Source organism: Eretmochelys imbricata, chromosome 16, assembly GCF_965152235.1.
Source record: "Eretmochelys imbricata isolate rEreImb1 chromosome 16, rEreImb1.hap1, whole genome shotgun sequence".
Classification (NCBI taxonomy): domain Eukaryota; kingdom Metazoa; phylum Chordata; order Testudines; family Cheloniidae; genus Eretmochelys; species Eretmochelys imbricata.
The window spans coordinates 14653659-14674060 of record NC_135587.1 but is presented as its reverse complement, the minus strand read 5'-3'; the positions used below and the strand labels follow the sequence as shown (position 1 = coordinate 14674060).

The 20402-nt window shown below is 40.5% G+C and overlaps 1 protein-coding gene across 2 annotated transcripts in view; it reads right to left on the bottom strand.

Moving 5' to 3' along the window:
• The window catches only part of SPTAN1 (spectrin alpha, non-erythrocytic 1), a 72600-nt gene that overhangs the window by 30171 nt on the left and 22027 nt on the right, over nt 1-20402 (bottom strand). The window contains exons 15-28 of one of the 2 annotated variants that reach the window (XM_077836160.1): nt 20195-20399; nt 19845-20026; nt 13829-14072; nt 13324-13446; nt 12234-12451; nt 11117-11209; nt 10507-10641; nt 9492-9640; nt 8142-8201; nt 5454-5652; nt 4050-4154; nt 3202-3222; nt 2707-2742; nt 532-579 (exon numbers count right to left, since the gene is read on the bottom strand). In XM_077836160.1, the coding sequence (XP_077692286.1) occupies nt 532-579; nt 2707-2742; nt 3202-3222; nt 4050-4154; nt 5454-5652; nt 8142-8201; nt 9492-9640; nt 10507-10641; nt 11117-11209; nt 12234-12451; nt 13324-13446; nt 13829-14072; nt 19845-20026; nt 20195-20399 (1818 nt within the window). The remainder of the gene's footprint in view (nt 1-531; nt 580-2706; nt 2743-3201; nt 3223-4049; nt 4155-5453; nt 5653-8141; nt 8202-9491; nt 9641-10506; nt 10642-11116; nt 11210-12233; nt 12452-13323; nt 13447-13828; nt 14073-19844; nt 20027-20194; nt 20400-20402) is intronic. The other variant, XM_077836161.1, reaches the window with a different exon arrangement.

The window sequence follows — 20402 nt, the reverse complement described above, 5'->3', positions numbered from 1 at the left end:
GCGAATACAGACTAACACGGCTGTTACTCTGAAACCAGTCAGAATACTGCCACTTTAAAAAGATTATGGTAGAAATGGTAGTCTTCCTAAAAATGTTACTCTTCGTGCTTTCAGAGCACATAAGCAAACTACTTAGAGAACAGTGGGTGGTGGGAAATGAACTAGGAGGAAGGCCAAAGTTATCTTTGAGCATAACTGAAGGTTTCTAACTGCAAGTTGTCCACAAACGTCATTGGATTTCTATTTGCTGCTTTGATCACAGAAGAATGCACTGGTTCAAGGAACTATACAGCAAGTTATAAGTGTTTCTCCTGCAATGTGAAAGCAGGTAATTTTATGGTATGTATGTGCATAAAGCCCCTGTTGCATTCTGAGAAGCAGATGCTGTAAATTAGCATTTATCTTAACATGCTTATTTAAAAGAGTATGAAGGGCAACAGAACATGAAGGCAGAATGGTGAACACAAAACAACGTGATGAGAGAAAGCTGTTACTTTTCAGTGAGTAGAAGAACCACAACTGGACTCTTACCTTGATGGAATTAAAGGTGGCCACTGTATGCACCATCATACGTGCAGACTATATGAGGAAAAAGCAGAAATAGCAAAAAAATCAAAATCAAGCAGTTAAATTTCTATCCTAGCAATCAAGAGTCATACCATACTAACAAAAACTCAGACACCCCAACACAACTTAGTTTTGGCCAAAAACAGGTTTTGTAAGACAGGTTTTACAACATGTAGGATGAATAGAAATGTTCATGATTTTATACGTTTCAATTACAAATTTTTAGTGTACATTTTCTTCTACGGCATTGTGAACCCATCATTATCTCAGACAAGTGATTGCTTTTTGTATGTAGTGTTGCAGTAATTGTGTTGATCCCAAGATATTAGAGAGACAAGGTGAGTGAGGTAATATCTTTTATTGAACCAACTTAATTTTTTACAGTAGAACCTCAGAGTTATGAACACCCTGGGAATAGAGGTTGTTTGTAACTCTGAAATGTTCATAACTCTGAACAAACGATCATGGTTGTTCTTTCAAAAGTTTATAACTGAACAATGACTTAATACACACACCTTTGAAACTTTACTATGCAGAAGAAAAATGCTGTTTTCCCCCTTTTCAGCAGTTTACATTTAACACAGTACTGGATTGTATTTGGGGTTTTTTTTGGTATGTCTGCTGCTGCCTGATTGTGTACTTCCGGTTCCAAATGAAGTGTGTGGTTGACTGGTCAGTTTGTAACTCTGAGGTTCTACTGTATTAGATTTTGTATTTTTAGATTGCTTTTTGTATTTCAATCAGCATATAAGTAAGTGGTGAAAGACAGATTTTTAAAATTTAATCAGTTGTAACAGCTTAAGGTTTTACAGACCGCAGTAATTTAAAAATGTGTATAAATATTATCTTGATAGTGTTCCTTTAAAGAAGAGCCACCGCCTTAATGAGGGTTGAAAAGGCAAAGAACCTGAAAAGACAACTCTTGCAAATGGAAACTTTTTAAAAATAAAATATGCACTGAGAATGACAAGTGTTAAACAGATTTAAGTTTAACTGAATTTTTGACAAAAATCATCCCAGCAAGTAATTAAAATATTCCTGAAAGGCTAAGAAAACATTTGAGGCTAGTGGAAACAAACTGGAAAAATAATTGACTGAATCCTCTCCTCTCCTTCAGGATGTAAAAATCTCCTTTCTTCTACCATTGATGGACTGCTCACAGAATTCATTCTTTCGTGCACACTGTACAACGGAAGGGGAGCTTAAATCATAGATTCATGGATATTTAGGTCAGAAGGGACCATTATGATCATCTAGTCTGACCTCCTGCACAACGCAGGCCACAGAATTTCACCCACCACTCCTACAAAAAAAAAACCTCACACCTATATCTGTGCTATTGAAGTCCTGAAATCGTAGTTTAAAGACTTCAAGGAGCAGAGACTCCTCCAGCAAGTGACCCGTGCCCCATGCGACAGAGGAAGGCGAAAAACCTCCAGGGCCTCTTCCAATCTGCCCTGGAGGAAATTCCTTCCCGACCCCAAATATGGCAATCTGCTAAACCCTGAGCATATGGGCAAGATTCATCAAATCGTTCACAGTGAGACTATCATCTTCCCACCAAGAGCCATACTGCCAGTTAAAAGATCTGAACTGCAAATCATCTTTGTACAGAAGTGGAAATCAGTCCTCTATTAAAGACTGTCAAATGGAAAATGTCATTTTGCTATATAGAAAGGGAACTGATTACTTTGGTTTTATATATAAAGTGCAGTTTGAGATTTCTACAGTGAGTGTTATCTTGCTGAGGACATGCTACCTTGTTCATCGTTGTGTGCATACTTGTAATGAAGACTAGACATGAGGAAATTTGAGGGTGTTTTTTTTTTGTTAATATTACCTCTGAGACAGCAGCATCTGTATAGTAGCTTTATATTTTAACACAGTGTGCGGGATAATTACATCAGTTAATTTCGACTGATTATTCCACAGATTTTTCATAATGTGCATTTTAAAAATCTATCCACTGTGAAATGACATGATTATTGGAAAAAAGGACCAGGACAGCACTCTACGACTACTCGTAAGGAAAGGAATGTGTGTGTTAGAAGGATGCAAGGCCCTAAGAGATGATGCAATTTGCAAGAATGTTATTATTTTTCCTATCTGTTAGATGTGCCACCCAATAGTCAGACCTACCTTCCAAGGAGACGCGGTCTTGGAATCAGTTTCATCCTGTTTAAAGAATTAAGGGAAAACTTTAGACATATCAAGAAAACACAGAAAATTGAAGTTAACCAACACCATGTTAAATTTTCAAGGATCAAGACACCCGATTAAATCTCTAAGATATTTATGTGCACACAATCCTTTCAGAATTAATTATTTTAAAAATTTAAAAAATGCATGGTGGTAAATATATGCCAGGGCCACATGAGCTACCCTGCATTGAGCTGGCTACTGGCTTGAGATGTATCAGAGGATGAATGCATCAAAAAGATAATTTGGCTGAAGAAGGTAAGAGAATTTTTGTGTTTCCCTTCAAAGCCATTATCAAGAAAGAGGGTTCTGAGACAGAGATGAACTATGACCCAAAAGGGATCTCAGTCACAAAATCTTCTCTTCTGTATGTCCAAATCCTCCTTCTGTTAAAGCTTCTGCAAGACAGCATGCAAGTATCATAACAATGCTCACCCTGGGCATGCCATAGACTTCCTGTAAGGGAAAAGGAAATAGATATGATATTTTGTAAAAGGAAATCTAGAAAGATTTGATTCTTTTTGAGGAAAGGGACGGAAATGGGATGAACAATGTAATCTACAAAGAGGAAGCAAAAGTATTCTGCTACGTCGACCCTCTGCGTACTACCAAGCTGAAGAACATGCTCAAATCAAAAAATACCTGCAGAACAAGTGGCAGAGTTTTGATACTCACAGTGAGTTATGGGATAGCATACACATTATCTCAGGATTTATAAAGGAACTAGAGTTTTCGGTGCTCTTGCTATAATTGTCGATATTGTGTAGAATTATTTACACAAGCAAAAGCTAATAATACTTGGGCATTTTATATTACATTTTAAATTTTCAAAGAACTGCATGAACAGTGGAGTGAATTTATCCCATTAACCAACTAATCCTCACCTCTGTAAGGTCTAACAGTATTATCTAAAATGTAGAAACAAAGGCAGAGAGATTAAATGACTTACCCAAAGCATCACTACTAGTCACGGAAAATCCACATACTATTAATTTAGAACTTCCAAGTATTAAAAAATGTAAATATTATCTAGATGTACGTTATAGCACTATTTACAATGAAATGATCTAAAGGCTACCCTGCTGACGAAAGCCACTTTAGGAGGCCACTTTTAGACAACCAGCAATCTAGAAAAAAGAATAAGTAGCGAAATAGAAGCAATAAAAATCTTCAGCTGCAAACGTGGAGGACAGATGGAAAAGCAGGAGAAGAAAGGACAAAACCAATTCCTTCTGTCTCTTATTATCAAATGGCAGCGGACCAAGCCGCAAACACACACAGACCTGTTGCTGCACTGCCTGTACTTCCTCTGCCATCAGCCCTTCCGATTCCAGGTCATTCGCAACCTTGTTTATGTCCTTTAGACGAGATTCATTGGCTTTCAAATCCTGCACAGAACAGTAAATATCACAGCACGAACATTTATATAAGCAAAACACAAAGCGATAAGGTTGTCAATCAGAGGCATCAAAAGGTATCCAATTTATGAACAGCAGGGATTTAGCCCTTTTGACCTTTCCAGTCATCAGTGGATCTACAATGCATAGAGTCTTATGCCAAGAAATCCCAACTGCCAGTGTCAATGGATTAAAGAACTGGACTACTGGAGTTTTCCCACGCTAAAATAAAGTTAATTTCTAGACAGCAATGATATATCCTTTAAAACCATTAACTAAAACGTTAATGTAAACTGCATTACTGAGAAGATTAAAAAATGATCAGCTATTGTGCTGAATAAATACACTAGAAGAGATGACTCAAGATGTGATTTTATGATACAGACCATTATTTCAGGCCCCATAACAACTCATTAAATAGATTACTAAAAGTAGAAAAGGGGAAGTTATATATTTCAGAATAAACCTACTTCCCTATACTAGAGAGCTGGCACTGAAGTCTTGAAGGGGATATATTTTAAGTTCAGTCAGCTAGTTTATTACAGAGACATCAAGGTGTTTGGCACCCATCTCTCACCTGTAAAGTTAGGCCAGCTCAGACTGCTTGTTACTTAACATTCAAGCTGTAAATGCAATACAGCCCATATTGAATCACCGGTTATTCCAAATCATTAGTCCAGAGCCCCTAGCACTTCTATGCACAATGTCTCACAGAACAAGAGGGAAAACATTTTAAAGCTCTTTTACATCTCATGCAAGGCAAAATTCAGCCAATGTCATACACTCACCAATGGTGGGTGGAGAAAAAAAAAAAAAATAAAACCAATCACCTCCTCTTCAAAGCAGAGGCCATTATTATTTCATGTCTTGTAGAAAGACTACTGTGCAGTTCAGAGTGCCTGATCACCCTGCCTTTAAACAAAGGGAGGGGGAAGCTTCCTCGTCTGGATGGCATACTCAGCATAGAGGAAGTCGTAAAAGTGGCACCTACAGTCAGTGCAGGAGGTTCCATGTTCAGAAATGCTAAATAAAAAGAGGGTTTCCTCTGGTGCTACATAGGTGGAGATAACATGTAGCAGAATACCATCTTGGGCTGTGTGGATATGGGTCTCCAGCAGCAGATCCAGCAGAAACAAACAATGCTTTGCTTGCTTCACAGAGTTGTGTCTTAGCAGAACTATACCAAACTATGAAGGGATTGTCATGGAAACCTCATCAGGAATCTGAGCTGAAGGATGACAAGAAGATGTAGAATTATTGTGCTACATAAAAGGCTACATAATAACCTACCTTCTGAAAGTCATCAAATTTCTTCTGCAGTACCTCAACCTGCTCCAAATCAGCCCCCACCTCTTCATTGGTGAGAGCAGACTCTTTCTCATTGATCCACTGCTGCAGCTCATTAGCCTCACGGAAAAGCATGAACTTTTTGCAACTTTTTTCCAGCATATCCTTGCGCTTCTCCCCCAGCTCAAGAAGAGAGTGATATCTGGAACATACAAAGAGGGAGGGTGGGAGACCGTCAGATCTCACCTGAACAGAGTTATAGTACATGAAGGTGATAAAAATGGACTAGTAGCACCAGCGATGAAGGAAATCCCTACAAGGAGCTGCCAAATAAATCATTCTGCACAACAACAGACAATGATCATGTAGCTGTAAACCCTGTACATTTCTATACTACACAGATCATGACACTGAACCATGACCTCCCACATACAAGGCTTTTTTTGATGGGAGAAGCAAAGCAAAATTGCAGCTTAGGATAAGGAATGCAGGTCAGCAACGCAGGGGTAGCTGCATACAACATAAGCTCTTTTACTTATTTATCCTACCTTATATTTTGTTCATGCAACTATATCAAACATATGCATGAAATATGCTAAACACCACATTAAAGGGTTTTCTTCTAGTATATCAATTTCCCACAGCTCATTTAAATTTGTTTGGCTCACAGCTGTCTGACACAAGATTCTTGCCTGCCTGTTATTCAGTGAAAAATCTGATGAATACCTGGTGATCTTGTTTTTTTTTCCCCCTCCTTTCACAATGCAAAGATTTTCAACTGTGGAATAGAAATGTGCCTAATTCTGATTTCACTTACACCATTTTTACATCTGTGTGATTCCTACTGACTACAGTGGAATTACTCCTGATTTACATTAGGATAAATGTAACAAGAATTAGGTCCTAAAGACATACCAACAGCTTAAAAAAAGGTACATAGTTTTCCTACGCCTTAAAAGACCAAAGCAAATTAATATTTTTGCCTAAGGGGTTAGGATCTCTCAGAACAAGTATTATATACAGAAATATTGTGCAATTATTTGAAAAGCACAGGTAGGTGGGTGGGTAAATGTCTTCTACTTATTTCTCGCAATCAAGTCTAAATATTTCCAACATACAACAAAGAGGAAGCAATGGATACAGATGGTCTTTGGAGCCCTTTTACAAGCTATGGCTGGTGACAGACAGCAGAGAAGTCTTGGGGGACTGTGAATGCTTCTTTTTGGGAGGGCAAACTTGATGACCATTTTAAGGAATCTGTGGTTAGATCCTTACTGGAAAAACCACCTCTAAAAGTTTCTCTAATTGCCATCCTGTTTCAAATCTTCTGGTGATGGGGCAGCTCCAGCAGCCTCTGGATTCCTCAGATTTCTTCAATCAGATTTCAGGCTTGAGTATAGTAGAGAGACTATTAATATCCATGACTGATTTCGATCTTCAAGCCACGGGTAGAAAGAAAGTGTCCATTCTGATTTGATTAAATTAGCAGCCTTTAATACTACGAGATATCATTGGGTCACCTGCAGCACCAAACAAAGGTGAACAGGACACCCTTGCAATGGTTTCATTCCTAAGACCAAAAGCACACTGGGCGAATAATGAGTAATTACTTCCCAATAGGAGGGACTACACAGGGTATCACTCTGTCACTTCTCCTATTCAATGTCTATGTAAGGCTGTTGGAGAAAAGCTAGACACTTTGGGCTCCAGTGTCAACACACAATGTCCATACTTACATATGTCCTTTTCATGAAACCTAAATTCAATGAGACCATTGTCATCTTGGTATCGGATTAAGACTGGAAGTCAGAAGGAAGTGAACTGACTGAGTCCACCTGAGACTCATGCAGAATGCTGCTGCTCATCTTCTGAATGGGATAGGCTGCCATAAGCACATAGCACTTGACTGTCATATCCTGCACTGACCATAAAAGTTTGCTTCAGGGTGCAATTTCAGGAACTAGGAAGCATAATTATATAGCCCATAAATGACCTGGGATCCAATTCCCTTAGAATCTGATTTTCCTTCAACTACTTTGTGACAATTAAGAGAGATTAGGAGGTTTCTGTTGTGGGTGCCTGAGACAAACTCTGTAGGAAAGGTGGCAGAGCATTCTCAAGTGAGAGCAGTCACCTGTGGAAGTTGCTTCCTCTGGCGGTTTGTCAGAGCTCAAGGCAAAGTACATTTGTTCCAGCAGGTTTTAATAGAATATTTTAACTTAGTCTTATGACAGTGAGGAACCTTCCTGTATGCCTGTAACGTAACTTTTATGGAGCAAAATAACAGGGCGTGATCACCCTTTGTGAATGGTATGATTATTTTAATTGTGTCTGTGAATAATTCTAAGCCATTCACATGCAATATGTTGTATTCCAATACACACACACACCTTCATGTATGTATATAAATAGATCACATTTTTACATACACCTAAGAAACTGCAGGATTCTTTTTAACTTGGTAGAAAATAACAGCGCCTCCAGTTTAGCAAAGACAGAAGTGGTCAACAAGATAAGATACTATCTAGCTGTCAGAGATCCTGTGCCAAATTAAGACTATTCTACATTGCACAAATTGATTCCCTGTGTCCCTCTGGAGCAGCACTCCCAAAGGAGGAAAGAAAAAAGGGAGAATGAACAGGTAACTAGTATGGAGACAGCGTGGTTTAGAAAGGGGTGAATCCTACTCACAGTTCTTCGACCTGTTTCATACGTAGAGATACACTGCCGACTTCCTTAGTTATGAGAGTCCTGCACAGACAGAGGGAGCACAGCAAAAGCATGCAAAAATTAGTTAGATTAACAAAAATAATGAAAGCAGCAGCTCCATCCAGGGGTCATTTGTGGTGGGAGATGAAGGTTAAGAATTCACATTTAAATGGAGAAAGTTAGGTGCCATTCAAAAGCAAAATCTGAAGCAAATCAGTCAGTGCAAATCACGTAAAGAAATCATCAGCAGCACAGTTGAACTCTCACTACAGGGCCATCTCACTTCCCGATCATGCCATTCAGTTCAGAATGGATTCCAAAATAAGGCACCCTAGTTTCTACGTCTCAGAAGCAGTGTGCAAGCATATATTAGAGTTACATAACAAACTGTTTAGGAACTTATTACTATCTAAGAACCTTGCGTTCTTTCCTCCCTCTAGTATGTACTATGTATTACAGTAGAATAGAATTTTAAAAAACACAGGTTTTCATTCTCAGTTTACAAAGCCAATAATTTACAAATACATTTAATAGTTGGTGTCTCAAAACAACTGAGTGGGTGGGAATTCTTGTAAAAGTGACAGCATAACTGTGAGAACACTTGGGAGGGAGCATACAACTTACAGATTTTCCTTTCCAAGTAGTCTGATAAGATGAGCCTGTAGCCCACACCTATCCTCTACTGCTCTGCCTTAAGCTAATCTACAGCTACCATGTGCTGTAGGAGAGGCATTTACCAAGCATTCAGGCAGCTTTCTTCATCTGCATAGCAAATTAAAATTTTATGCAGGTAGATTTTAGCTCACATAGTGCAGAGTGGCAGCACTTTGTCTCTGAAAAACTGCAACAAGCCAGAACCAAGCAGCCATGACCCGACCCCTAAACAATTAATTGCCCAAGGCCAGTCCTGTATATGGAGGGTACTGTACTTCAGATAATCAGATTTAAGAAGGTGTCTCAAACATAATTGCGTGTTAAGATGTTATAATTACAAAGATGAATGCTGCTTAGGACAGAAATAATTCAACAATGAGTTTAAGTTGTTAGGTACAACAACAACAAAACACGGAAAATAACGTTAGACAGTAAGTGTAGCTCAATTTTCATGATGTGTACAGTTAACCCGGAGAAGCAGCAGAAGAATCTAGAATTAAGAATGACAAGGATCAATTAAAAAAAAGCATTTTACTGCTGTAAAAGTGCAACGCTGTGAGCTCTAATGCAACTAGCCACTGATGTTAACGGGACGTCTACCTAACCTGGTAAAAGCGAGGCACTGGCCAACCCAGCAAGTGCTACGACTGGTTTTAGGTCCTGTTAATTAGATCTTACTGGTTATCAATTTGCTCCTGCCGCAAGGCTATGCTGCCCTGCTCCTCAAGTAGGTTCTCTCGGGATGCAGACTGGGCAGGGTCTAGTTTTTTCACGTAGGCAGCTGGTACAAAACCCTGACGGTCATTCACTTCTACCTTCCACCAGTCCTGAAAGAAAGGAAAATACAACCTTGATTACATGTTCATCTTGATAGGTGACATGGATACACAACCACAAACTGAAAACAAGCAACTTCTGTAACTGCTTGGAGGCTACTGCTACACCTGAACAGCACAAGAGAACGACCACTACCCACATATTTTCAGTGTACCTCACCGGCACGAGGACAGTCCTGTGAGCGTTTCTGCCCACAGGATTTTTGGTACCTGGATTCGTGCATTAACACCATTAGACTTTAAACACAAATGTTTTGTTTTTATTTCAATTAAAAAAACCAAACAAACAAAAACAACGAACAAAAATGCCATCAGGAATCTGTCTAGTGACCTAATGGATAACAAACAGAAACAGAAGAGGCCTACCATAAAATCCACCCCTCTGCAAGAGTAGCACACAGCTTTTCAGAGGCCCCTTCAGATACTAAACTGAACCTGCTCTAAGTAACAATCCTCTGCAGTACCATGGTGAATCTCTAATTTGATTTCCAAGCTCTCTGCCCCCTCGCCAGAAGGGACTAGGAGTGCAGTAGAGCAGGAAAAGAATAGCTTCATCTCTCAACCATGAGCCCTTACGGTCAATGAATGCTGAATGGTGATGGGATATAAAGAGAATGAAGTCTCTCACTTAGGAAGTTGGTGGATACAACAGAGTGATAAGGGTTGTAAAAGAGGGGTGAAGCCTCTGGAGGTTGAAGAGGGGTGCCAAAGAACTGAGGGAGGAATGGAAGCACAGAATGACTATGTAAATGATTTAACTATGCTATGACAGTGCTGTTTAACAACAAAAAAGCTCACTAGTGCTTATAAGACCAAGTGTACCAGGCAGTACAGAATCCTGGCAGGAAAGACTTTACCTTGTTGGTGCTGTTGAGCAGTGTCAGGATGTCTCCCTTTTTCATTGTCACCTCCCGGGGACTCTTCTCTTGATAATCATAGAGAGCAAGGACCAGCTCTTTCCCAGTTTCATCATCTGTGGGAGCAACTTGTTGCTACCATGAAGAGGAGGAAAGAGAAAAATGCATTACACAATAAAAACTGCTGAATGTCAAAATGTAACTAATAAAGTTGTTTTACAAAGTATTGCAGCCTTAATTATACCTACTACAATGCCACAGTGTATTAAAGGATTCCTATTTAGCAACTGATGATAGTGCTGAAGTAGGTTAATTTGGGTGCCGTTTCCTACATTCAAACCCGCAAACAAGGCCAACAGCTATAACAGTTTCATTTAAAAACCCAACAAAAAAACCCAACAAAAAACTGTTTTCTATCTGTGCTACATACATGCCTGTTATCAATTACAATAGGCAGCAGTAGAGCACATAAAGATGAAGATCACTAACTTAGATTTGAGAACAAAACACATTCTGCTGTAAGCACTCAGCAATAATGCTTGATGATAATAAGCTTTGTTTCTATTGACACAAGAGTTTTAGAAACAGATGATTAGCCATCTTTCCTTACCCTACATGACTGTGCCTGCTCCCTTAATGCCTGCATGCTACTGCCATAAGCGGTAAGATCTGACATCAAAGCTTCATGTTTCTTCAAAAGAGCCTGAAACCAAACAAACATTGCAACAGGCACATCAGAAAACCACTTCACAGATTCTACACTTTTATATATATACACACACACACACACACACACATATACACACACACACACACTCTAAAATGAATATATATTGAATGCAGTTCTCATGAGAAATGCAGGACTAGCAGCTCTGGAGAGTGAAGACCTCTATTTAGCCACAGAACAGATATGCAAGTTTTTTGACACTGCTCCACTAAAGTGCTTCAACCCTGAATAGGGGATACCATCCTCTGGAAGTGAGAGCAGTGTAGACTTCATGTTCTTGAAGTCGCTAGCTTCTACTGCTTTGGAATTACCACCACGGGTGCCAGTTTGTGTAATCTATGATATAGCTACCATCCACTAGGAATTGGTTCAATACCACTAAAAGATCGGTTTGAAAACCATCTCACAGCTATATATCCTTAATGAACTACTGAAGGGCAGATTCATACTGAAGACATAGGCGTGAAAGACTGTATCCGATTACCAATCCACTGAGATATTACGCCCTGTGCCTCCTCCACACAATATGAAAATCCTATAACAAAGTGAATAACAATTCTTTTTAGATAAAAAGAAAAGGAGTACTTGTGGCACCTTAGAGACTAACCAATTTATTTGAGCATAAGCTTTTGTGAACTACAGCTCACTTCATCGGACGCTGTAGCTCACGAAAGCTTATGCTCAAATAAATTGGTTAGTCTCTAAGGTGCCACAAGTACTCCTTTTCTTTTTGCGAATACAGACTAACACAGCTGCTACTCTGAAACCTGTCTTTTTAGATAGTCTAACATCTTGCCCAGGGAACTTTATTAATGGAGGTGGAGAACAAGAATACATACTCTTGTTTCTATACTCAACTACAATTTGCTAAACAAGAAGCTTATTGTATATGCTGTCCTTTTCACTTTCACATAAACACTAAAACCTGCAGAACAACTCATTATCTTTATCAATCCTACATCAGATTTCCACGTGCAACAAACCACCACCAATACCACACCTCAGCAGAGTCTTCATCCTTTCCATAGTCTGTACTGCCCACAATGGGCTCCTTCTCCCTCATCCACGATTCAGCCTCGTTAGCATCAGCAAAGTACTGCTGGGCTTGCAGGGAGTCCTCTAGATCTTGTCGACGTTGAGAGGCCTTGGCTTTCAGTGATTCCCACTTCTGATTTAGCTCATTCAATCTAGCTTTCACGTCCTCTGCAGCAAAGTGTCCTAAATAATGAAACAGCAGGAAAAGTGGGTTTGGAGACATTATTTATAGACATATAAATGACAGAAGGGACTGAAAGATGACTTGTATTTTTTTTAATCACACAAGTCCGGTTTATGTAAAGCTATCCACCTTACTTTGAATGGTTTTCATTAGCACACAAAGCTTAGTCCAAGTTTGGCTTTTGGCAGGCAATGTCCTTTTGACACTGAATGGAAGTTACTGTTTACTCCTGTCAGATTGGGCCAGGAACATTTGAGTCATTGAAGACAAAGCACACCCTGCCCTAATCATTTCCCTTCTATTTGTTTACAGTGATGCAGGAAAAGGCCAGTTCTTTCAATGGTTGAGTTTCTACATCAGAAAAAGACTCTGATTTGAAAAGGCATTTTGAATTTTAAAAGAGGGGGTACATTAGTTAGATTGCTGAATAAGAAATACTAATGTAAACGTAATATCACTAATAGCAGGAGCTACAGAGCTCCCATCACCATTGATTATTATTTAAAGGTAGTACCTTAAAATGAGACAAAGAAAAAAGTGCAAAGATCAGACAATACTAGGAGCCATGTATTAGGATAAAATTACAGCTCATTGGTTTAATGTGACAATTACTTCGTACCAATATGTAGGTGACTAGCAGCAGCGGATGGAAATCTGTTAAACAGAAGATGTGGATTTCCCCAGGAACATACATGTATTTCCATATGAAGGACAGTGATAAATCAAAATCGGTTATTTAATTCCACTGGCAGATATTATTATGCACATGCAAACTATCATAAAAGAGGCAATTGTATAGGGCCAGAGGATATAAAGTGAAAAAAGAATACTGAATTTCTGAACTAGGAAGGATTAAAATATTTAGACGCACCCTCTTCCACCATGGCATTTCCTTTCTGGGTGACTGCTTTAATGCGTGGCTCATGGCCTGCAATTTCTGCTTGCAAGGCTTGGTGCTTCTTTAGCAGGTTCTGGACCCCAATCAAATCCTTGCCTGAAAGAGATCATAGTATATTTCTTAATCTATGAGATCATTCGAAGTCACTGAAGTCAATAGGTTAAATAAAAAGATTCTAGCATGAAACGCATTGACTGAAACCTGCATGATTAGTCAGAGAGTAGGTCTGGAATCTATTACTGTGTAAAATTAATTGCCCTATAAAAAGTTAGGAACTTCACAAAGTAATCAATAATAAAGGAATCGTGGGCAGCAACTCCTGTAACAATAGATTTGTAATTCAAACCAATGCCATGAATAACCCTGCCATAAACATTTTAGAAAGTCCCAAATTATATTCTGTAAAGATACATAGGCAATGAACAACAGAATTGTCCAGTTAAAATAAATGGAAGCACAAAGATGAGGATGTACCAACCTCTGTTTGTTGAAGCAGCAATAGGTTCCTTCTCTCTAATCCAGGTCTCTTCATCCTCGATGTCACGGAACAGTTGCTGCAGGCGAAGAGAGTCAGCAAGTTTCTGCTTGCGAGCCACCATAGGATCCTTCAGAGCTTCATAGCGAGCCACCAAAGCTTCTTGTTTCTTCTTGATATTATCAGCATCAAAGTGTCCAGCATCCTGGAACTGGCGAGCCTGGATGGTGATGCCATCAATGCGATCCTAAAATGTAATTTAGCAATGGTATTAGATCAGTATTCTCCAGGATGTTTTAGGCTTTGATTATTCTTGTTAGTTGCAGGGCCAGACTGTTATGTAACATTTCTCAGTCTTTAGCTTATCTCTTGAACTGCGATAATGGATGAGAAAAATCAAAGTGAAATTGGACAAGAAATCAACTAGTTATTTTCACTGCCTAAAAGCAGAAAGAAATACAAAAAGTAAACAGCTGCGTGAAAAGTTTAAGTTTTAATAGAGAGGAAGGATTATCTTATGGGAATCAACAGATCTAAGTTCCTAAGACTCAGAATTCACAGATCTCAGTTCAATTCCTGGCTCTGCCAAGTCTTCCCGTTTGACCCTAGCAAGTTCATTTAGTTTCTTTGTGCCTCAGTTCCCCATCTGTAAAATGGGGATAATAATTCTCCCTTTGCCTGTCTTGCCTTATTTAGATTTAGAAGCTCTGTGGGGCAGTATCTGTCTCTTACTATATATCTTTGTACAGCATGAATATAGATACATTGGAACCACTCCCCACATCTCAGTCAGAACCTGTAGGTGCAGCAACAACAATCTCAGTGAGGGGTTATTCATAGCATAGGTAAATAAGTCTGATTTTTCAGAGGTGTATGATTTTTAGACTCACAATATACTACACAAAAGGAAAACACCAAATTCCAATAAGCTTACAAATGTACTGACTGTTCCCAAAAGTCAGATCAACAGGGGTATTCAGCAAATTTAAATAAAAGTTTAAAATTAAGCAAGTTTTAATGAAGTTACTGGAATCTGCACGTTACTGAGTTTCCTTGCTGTGTGTTTTGAACTTTTAAAGGTGATGTATAGAGGCTAGGATTGTCTTCAGCTCTGAAAGTCTTTGGTTTTGGAAATTTTAGTCTGTCTTTTATAACTAAATTTGTGTATTCTCTGAATGAATGAATGAAAAAAAATGGACAGTAATAGCCACCTCATGAATGAACATGAGAGTTAACGTCACCCAGAGCATTAGGCATTTTTTAATAGTTATCTACTAAATAAGGTGCAATTCACCTTTTTAAACTGATAAATGGATCTTGGAAGTATCACGCCACAGAATGACTTTGTGCTCTCAACAAGTCTAAACAGTTAGTAATCTTCTTGGATTTTTGCATTTCTCTTAGTTACTTCAAAAAACTAAAGTAAAAATGCAGGTTACTTACCTGTAACTAGAGTTCTTTGAGATGGCTCTTCATATTCACACTTATGGATACTTCCCGGGCTGGTGGTGCCTTATAATAAAAACCTCTTCTCGCAGCATCAACTAGTGCGCTCCTGAACTCCACTTAGCATCACTCACAGTGCACTGAGGGTAATGCTATAAAGGGAGGCGGAGCACCCTCACCACTTCAGTTCCTTCCACCACAAAGCCAGAGACACAGAACAACAAGGACTCTGACAGAGACAGGTGTGAAGCATGAATATGCAGAGCCATCTCGAACAACTCTGGTTACAAGTAAGTAACTTTCATTTCTTCTTTGAGTGGCTCTGCATATTCCCACTTAAGGGACAGATTGATAAGCAGTGCTAAAACTAACCTGGAGGAGGGAACAAAATCCTAGCTGAACAGACTGAAGCACCACTTTGCCAAATTCTGCATCCCCCTTGAAGCCGAGTCCAGAGCACAGTACATTGTGAAACTGTGCACAGAAGTCCAGTTTGCAGCTTTGCAAATTTCAGCAACTGGTACCTGCCTAAGACAGGCAAAGGAACTATTACAGCTCTAGTGGAATGCAGTCAAATTGCAGCAGGCACAGGGACTTTTGCCAGTGTGTAGCAATGAGTAATACTTTGTTTAATCCACCGAGAAACAGACTGGACAAAAACTGTACAAACCAAGTTCTTGGCACAAGACACAATCTAGATGATTTATGAAAACTCTTAGTTTTTTCCAGATAACAGGCTACAGCTCTTCTAACATCCAAAGTATGAAGAACTGTAACCCCTCTCCCCCAATTAGAGTGCTGCCTGAGTGGGAAGGGAGAATCTGGCAAATTAATGGTCTGATTGATGTGGAAATCAGACATCACAGAGGTAAAAATCTCGGATCAGATCTGAGAACTAGCTTGTCCTTATGCCAAGAAGTGAAAGGTGGGGTCGGCCATAAGTGCATTCAATGCACTCACTCTCCCAGCTGATGTGATGGCAATAAAGAAAGCTCTTTTGATAGATAAGTGGTAGAAGGAACACTCAGCCAGGGGATCAAAGGTTGATTTTAGCAGCATGGCCAACACCAAGCTGACATCCCAAGAAGGGACAGGATCTGTAACAGAGGGATTCACATTTGATAACCCTCTCATAAACCTTTTAACTGAACTATGAACAAATAAAGACCTACCATCAACTAGAATACGATATGTGAAAATGGCTGACAAACTTTTAACTATGTTAGATAATGTACTTAAAGAATCAGTAAACCACCACTGACATGGCCAAAATGGGGCAACGAGTATCATCCTTGGTCTATCCTGACGCATCTTCCTTACTACCTTCTGAGAGTGTTCTCACTCTCAGCTCCTAGTGCCTCTTGCTCCCAGCTCCTCACACACGCACCACAAACTGAAGTGAGCTCCTTTTTAAACCCAGGTGCCCTGATTAGCCTGCCTTAATTGATTCTAGCAGCTTCTTGATTGGCTGCAAGTGTTCTAATCAGCCTGTCTATCTTAATTGTTTCCAGAAGGTTCCCGATTGTTCTGGAACCTTCCCTGTTACCTTACCCAGGGAAAAGGGACCTATTTAACCTGGGGCTAATGTATCTGCCTTCTATCACTCTCCTGTAGCCATCTGGCCCGACCCTGTCACATACCATAGTCTTATAGCCTCTGCGTACAGGGGAGCAGAGTGGGCCCCCACTCCATTTGTTGACGTAATACTTCGCTGATGTAATGTCAGTTTCCACCTGCACAAACCTCCATTGCAGATGAGGGAGGAATGACCTGACAGCTCTTAATATTGATATGCAGGGATCTCTCCTGAAGAGGACCAGTTCCCATGAACTCTCAAATTATTTAGATGTGCTCCCAAACCCTTGGTCGACGTGTTTGAAGTCACTGTCCAGGATGGACCCTCCCCTTCAAAAGCAAGATCCCTCAGCTTAGTTCTAGCAGCCATAGCTAAGGAGGAGGAATGGAGCCAAGCTTCTCTCCTGATCTTCACAGCAGATGCCAATATTCTGGCAGCAAGAGTCTGAAGTGTCAAAAGAGGCCATGAGCATGTCTGGCTGCATTCTGGGTTTTCTATTAAGATGGCATTCGCCAACCTTCTTTTGTCATTTGGCAAGTCTTGGAAAAATAAAGTAATCTTTTCCCATACATGGCATTGGTAAAGGGCAATAACCACTTGATAATTTCCTGTCCTAATATAGAGGAACAATGAGAACACCTACTCCTCAACAAGTCAATCCTTTTGCCCTCTTCATCAGCTAGAGTGGAATGCGCTAATCTAGATCTAGCCCTGTTACTGGCAACAGCCACCACGAGTGGTTAGGGACAGGGTGGGTATGCAAATAGGAAAACCCTTCAGAGGGTATCTGATACAACTGGTCTGCTTTCTTAGAAACAGGCGTGGTTCACACAGATTTAGCTGGCTGTAGCAAACCATCCAAATGGGTAGGCATATTCTACTTCTCCAAGTAGCAAGTATATCAAACACCAGCAGAGCAGTCTCTTCCGCAGACAGGGCAGGGAAGAATTAAAGCGGACACCATTTCATATACCAAGGTGCGGAACTGTTTAATGTCTCCTGAAGGAGCAGAGGCTGAAGTTACCCCACATGCGATAAATCAGGCTCATAGTCCATTTCCAAATGCTCCTGATCAGAAAGGAACTACCTCCTTGTCTTCTCCTCTGACAGCATTTCAGGCATCAGTGCTGGTAATGTCAACAGATATGAAGGATTTGGCAGTTGAGAGATCCTCAACAGAGGCAACATTCTCTCTCCATCCACTTGGAGGTTAATTACAAAACTGCGGAGATGGCCCCCAAAAAAGCCATGGGGTCCTGGATTGCCAGTCTCCCCAGCAACTAGGGATCAGGAATATGCCTATGGGACACAGACCAGGGTGGTACAAAGCAAGACACAGATCTCTCTATTCATCCTCCATCTTCCTCTTGGTTCCAAGTCTGGATCCAATATAGAACGTAATGATGATAAAAGCAGATCCAAAGAAAAGAATGGAGATCCAGCTCTTTGTGGAGAGTGTTCAGGGGTCCTTGGCAGAGGAAGTATAGGGTGATCTGGGAACAGACCCACAGCAACTTCTGACCTCCTCTTCTTAACAGGGAATGAGGAAGACTACGTCAAGCACTGGGAAAAATAAGCCTTCTTTTGGAATCCCTTTTGGTTTCCCACTGAGAACAGACAAACTGACGCTGGTATGTGAACATGGGTTGCCACATTGACTGAGCTCTCTGGAACAGAGGATGTAGCCAGATCCTACCCAGGAACCAACAGAAGATCCAAAGATGACAACACCGGATCAGTTGTTAGACACAAGTCCATAACCCTTGCTACCAAATAAGGAATGGATCTCTGCTTCTGACCCATAGCAGTCTTGTCAGAATTGGACGTATGCTACAGTTCTGATGCATGGGAACCGGCACTGCTAATGAGGTGTATATATAGAGACAAAATAGCTACAGAGAGCAGAAGCAAAGGTGCCAACAGCCCAGATTCTGACAGATTGAGCAATTCCATCTTCCTGGATCTGGAACCTGAAGTCAGAACTGACCCTAATCCTGCAGCCGTAGGGTTTCCATCAGGGCTCGATAGCTGGAAGGAATGAGGTATGGCACCAGTGAAGGTGGCTGAACTATTTTTTGATCTCTTTTCCAGAATCGGGGTAGTTGGCTCTGACCATAGTTCAGATATCTGTAGCCCCGGGGGGCAGGAACTGAGTCTGACCTTGACAGGAGAAGTGGCTTCTTAGAACACTTCAGTTCCTTGGAGCTGCTAGTAATCACAAGGACAAAGACTGGCCTCTTAGACTTAGGATCCTGATCGGGTCCAGAGGGTCTAGCCTCAAGGGCTTCCTTTAGGAGGAGGAGCTGCAAGCAAGTCTCCCTATCCTTATAGGCTCTGGGAGGAAATGTTTGGCAAATCAAACACCCAGAGGGCGAGTGCCCTTCTCCCAGACACTTGAGGCATCACACATGGCCGTTGGATGCCAGGTAGACTGCCAAGCACGAAGCACACTTCTTGAACTCCAGCTTCTTCTGTTTCTTCAGTTCATCCATAACCCTGAACTGGGAGAAATCCTAATTCACTATTCTGAAATGAGCTAACACTAACTATTTCTAAGCAGAAAGAGATGCCAACTCCGAAGAGACCAGAGCGGTTCACATCCATCCAGGCACGCTGCTGGAAGGAACTGAAGTGGTGAGAGCACTCTGCCCCCTTAATGGCTTCACCCTCGGTACATCCTCAAGCTGAGGGGAAGATGTGCTCTAGCTGACACTGCTAGAAGAGGTTTTTACCTTAAGGTACCACAAGGCTGTGCAGTACCCATAAATAGGAATATGCAGAGTCACTCAAAGAAACACTGTTCCCAGTCAAGTCTTTCTAACAACCCGTGTTCAGAGCAAATTCCAAGAACAAAATTGTAAACTCCTGAAAGTACACTGTTATCATGGAAACACTAACAAATCCTTTACTCCACAGACACTAGCAGTTAGTGCTATGTCTAGCTAAATAATCATGTGAATATGCCCGTAAGGGAGGGAGGAAAGGAAACTGTGTTACCTGGTGAGCAGCAACATCTGCTTCCAAAAGAGCATGTTTCTTCTGAAGATTCTGAACATTAGTAAGATCTTTTCCATAATCATCAGAAGCCAAGTGTCCCTCCACCTCATACAACCATAGCTCAATGTCTTCTACATTGCGGTTAAATTGCTGCTGTTGGTTGGCTTCACGCAGCTTTATTCCTGCATGTATGTAAAGGATAGAGAGGAGAAAGGTTGTTTAAATTTCTATTTCATTTAACTCACTACTCACTTTTTCTCAGGGCTAACTTCTCCAGAAAACGTCTCCATAGCTGGAAATGTCGTTCTATAGCTCTCTTATGATCACTTAGAGCAAAGAGTATATCTTACCTTTGAGCTCAGTGGCCTCCAGCAGTTTTTTCCACAAGCTGATGACCTCATTCATGCGTGCTGCCACTTCATCAGATGCATAGTGATTGACATCAATCAGCTTCTGGCCAGCTTTCTCCAGGGCATCAATGCGACTTTGATTTGCAGAGAGCTCTGCCTCAAAAGCCTGATGTTTTTGAACTTTACCCTGCAGGTTTGATGGGTCCTA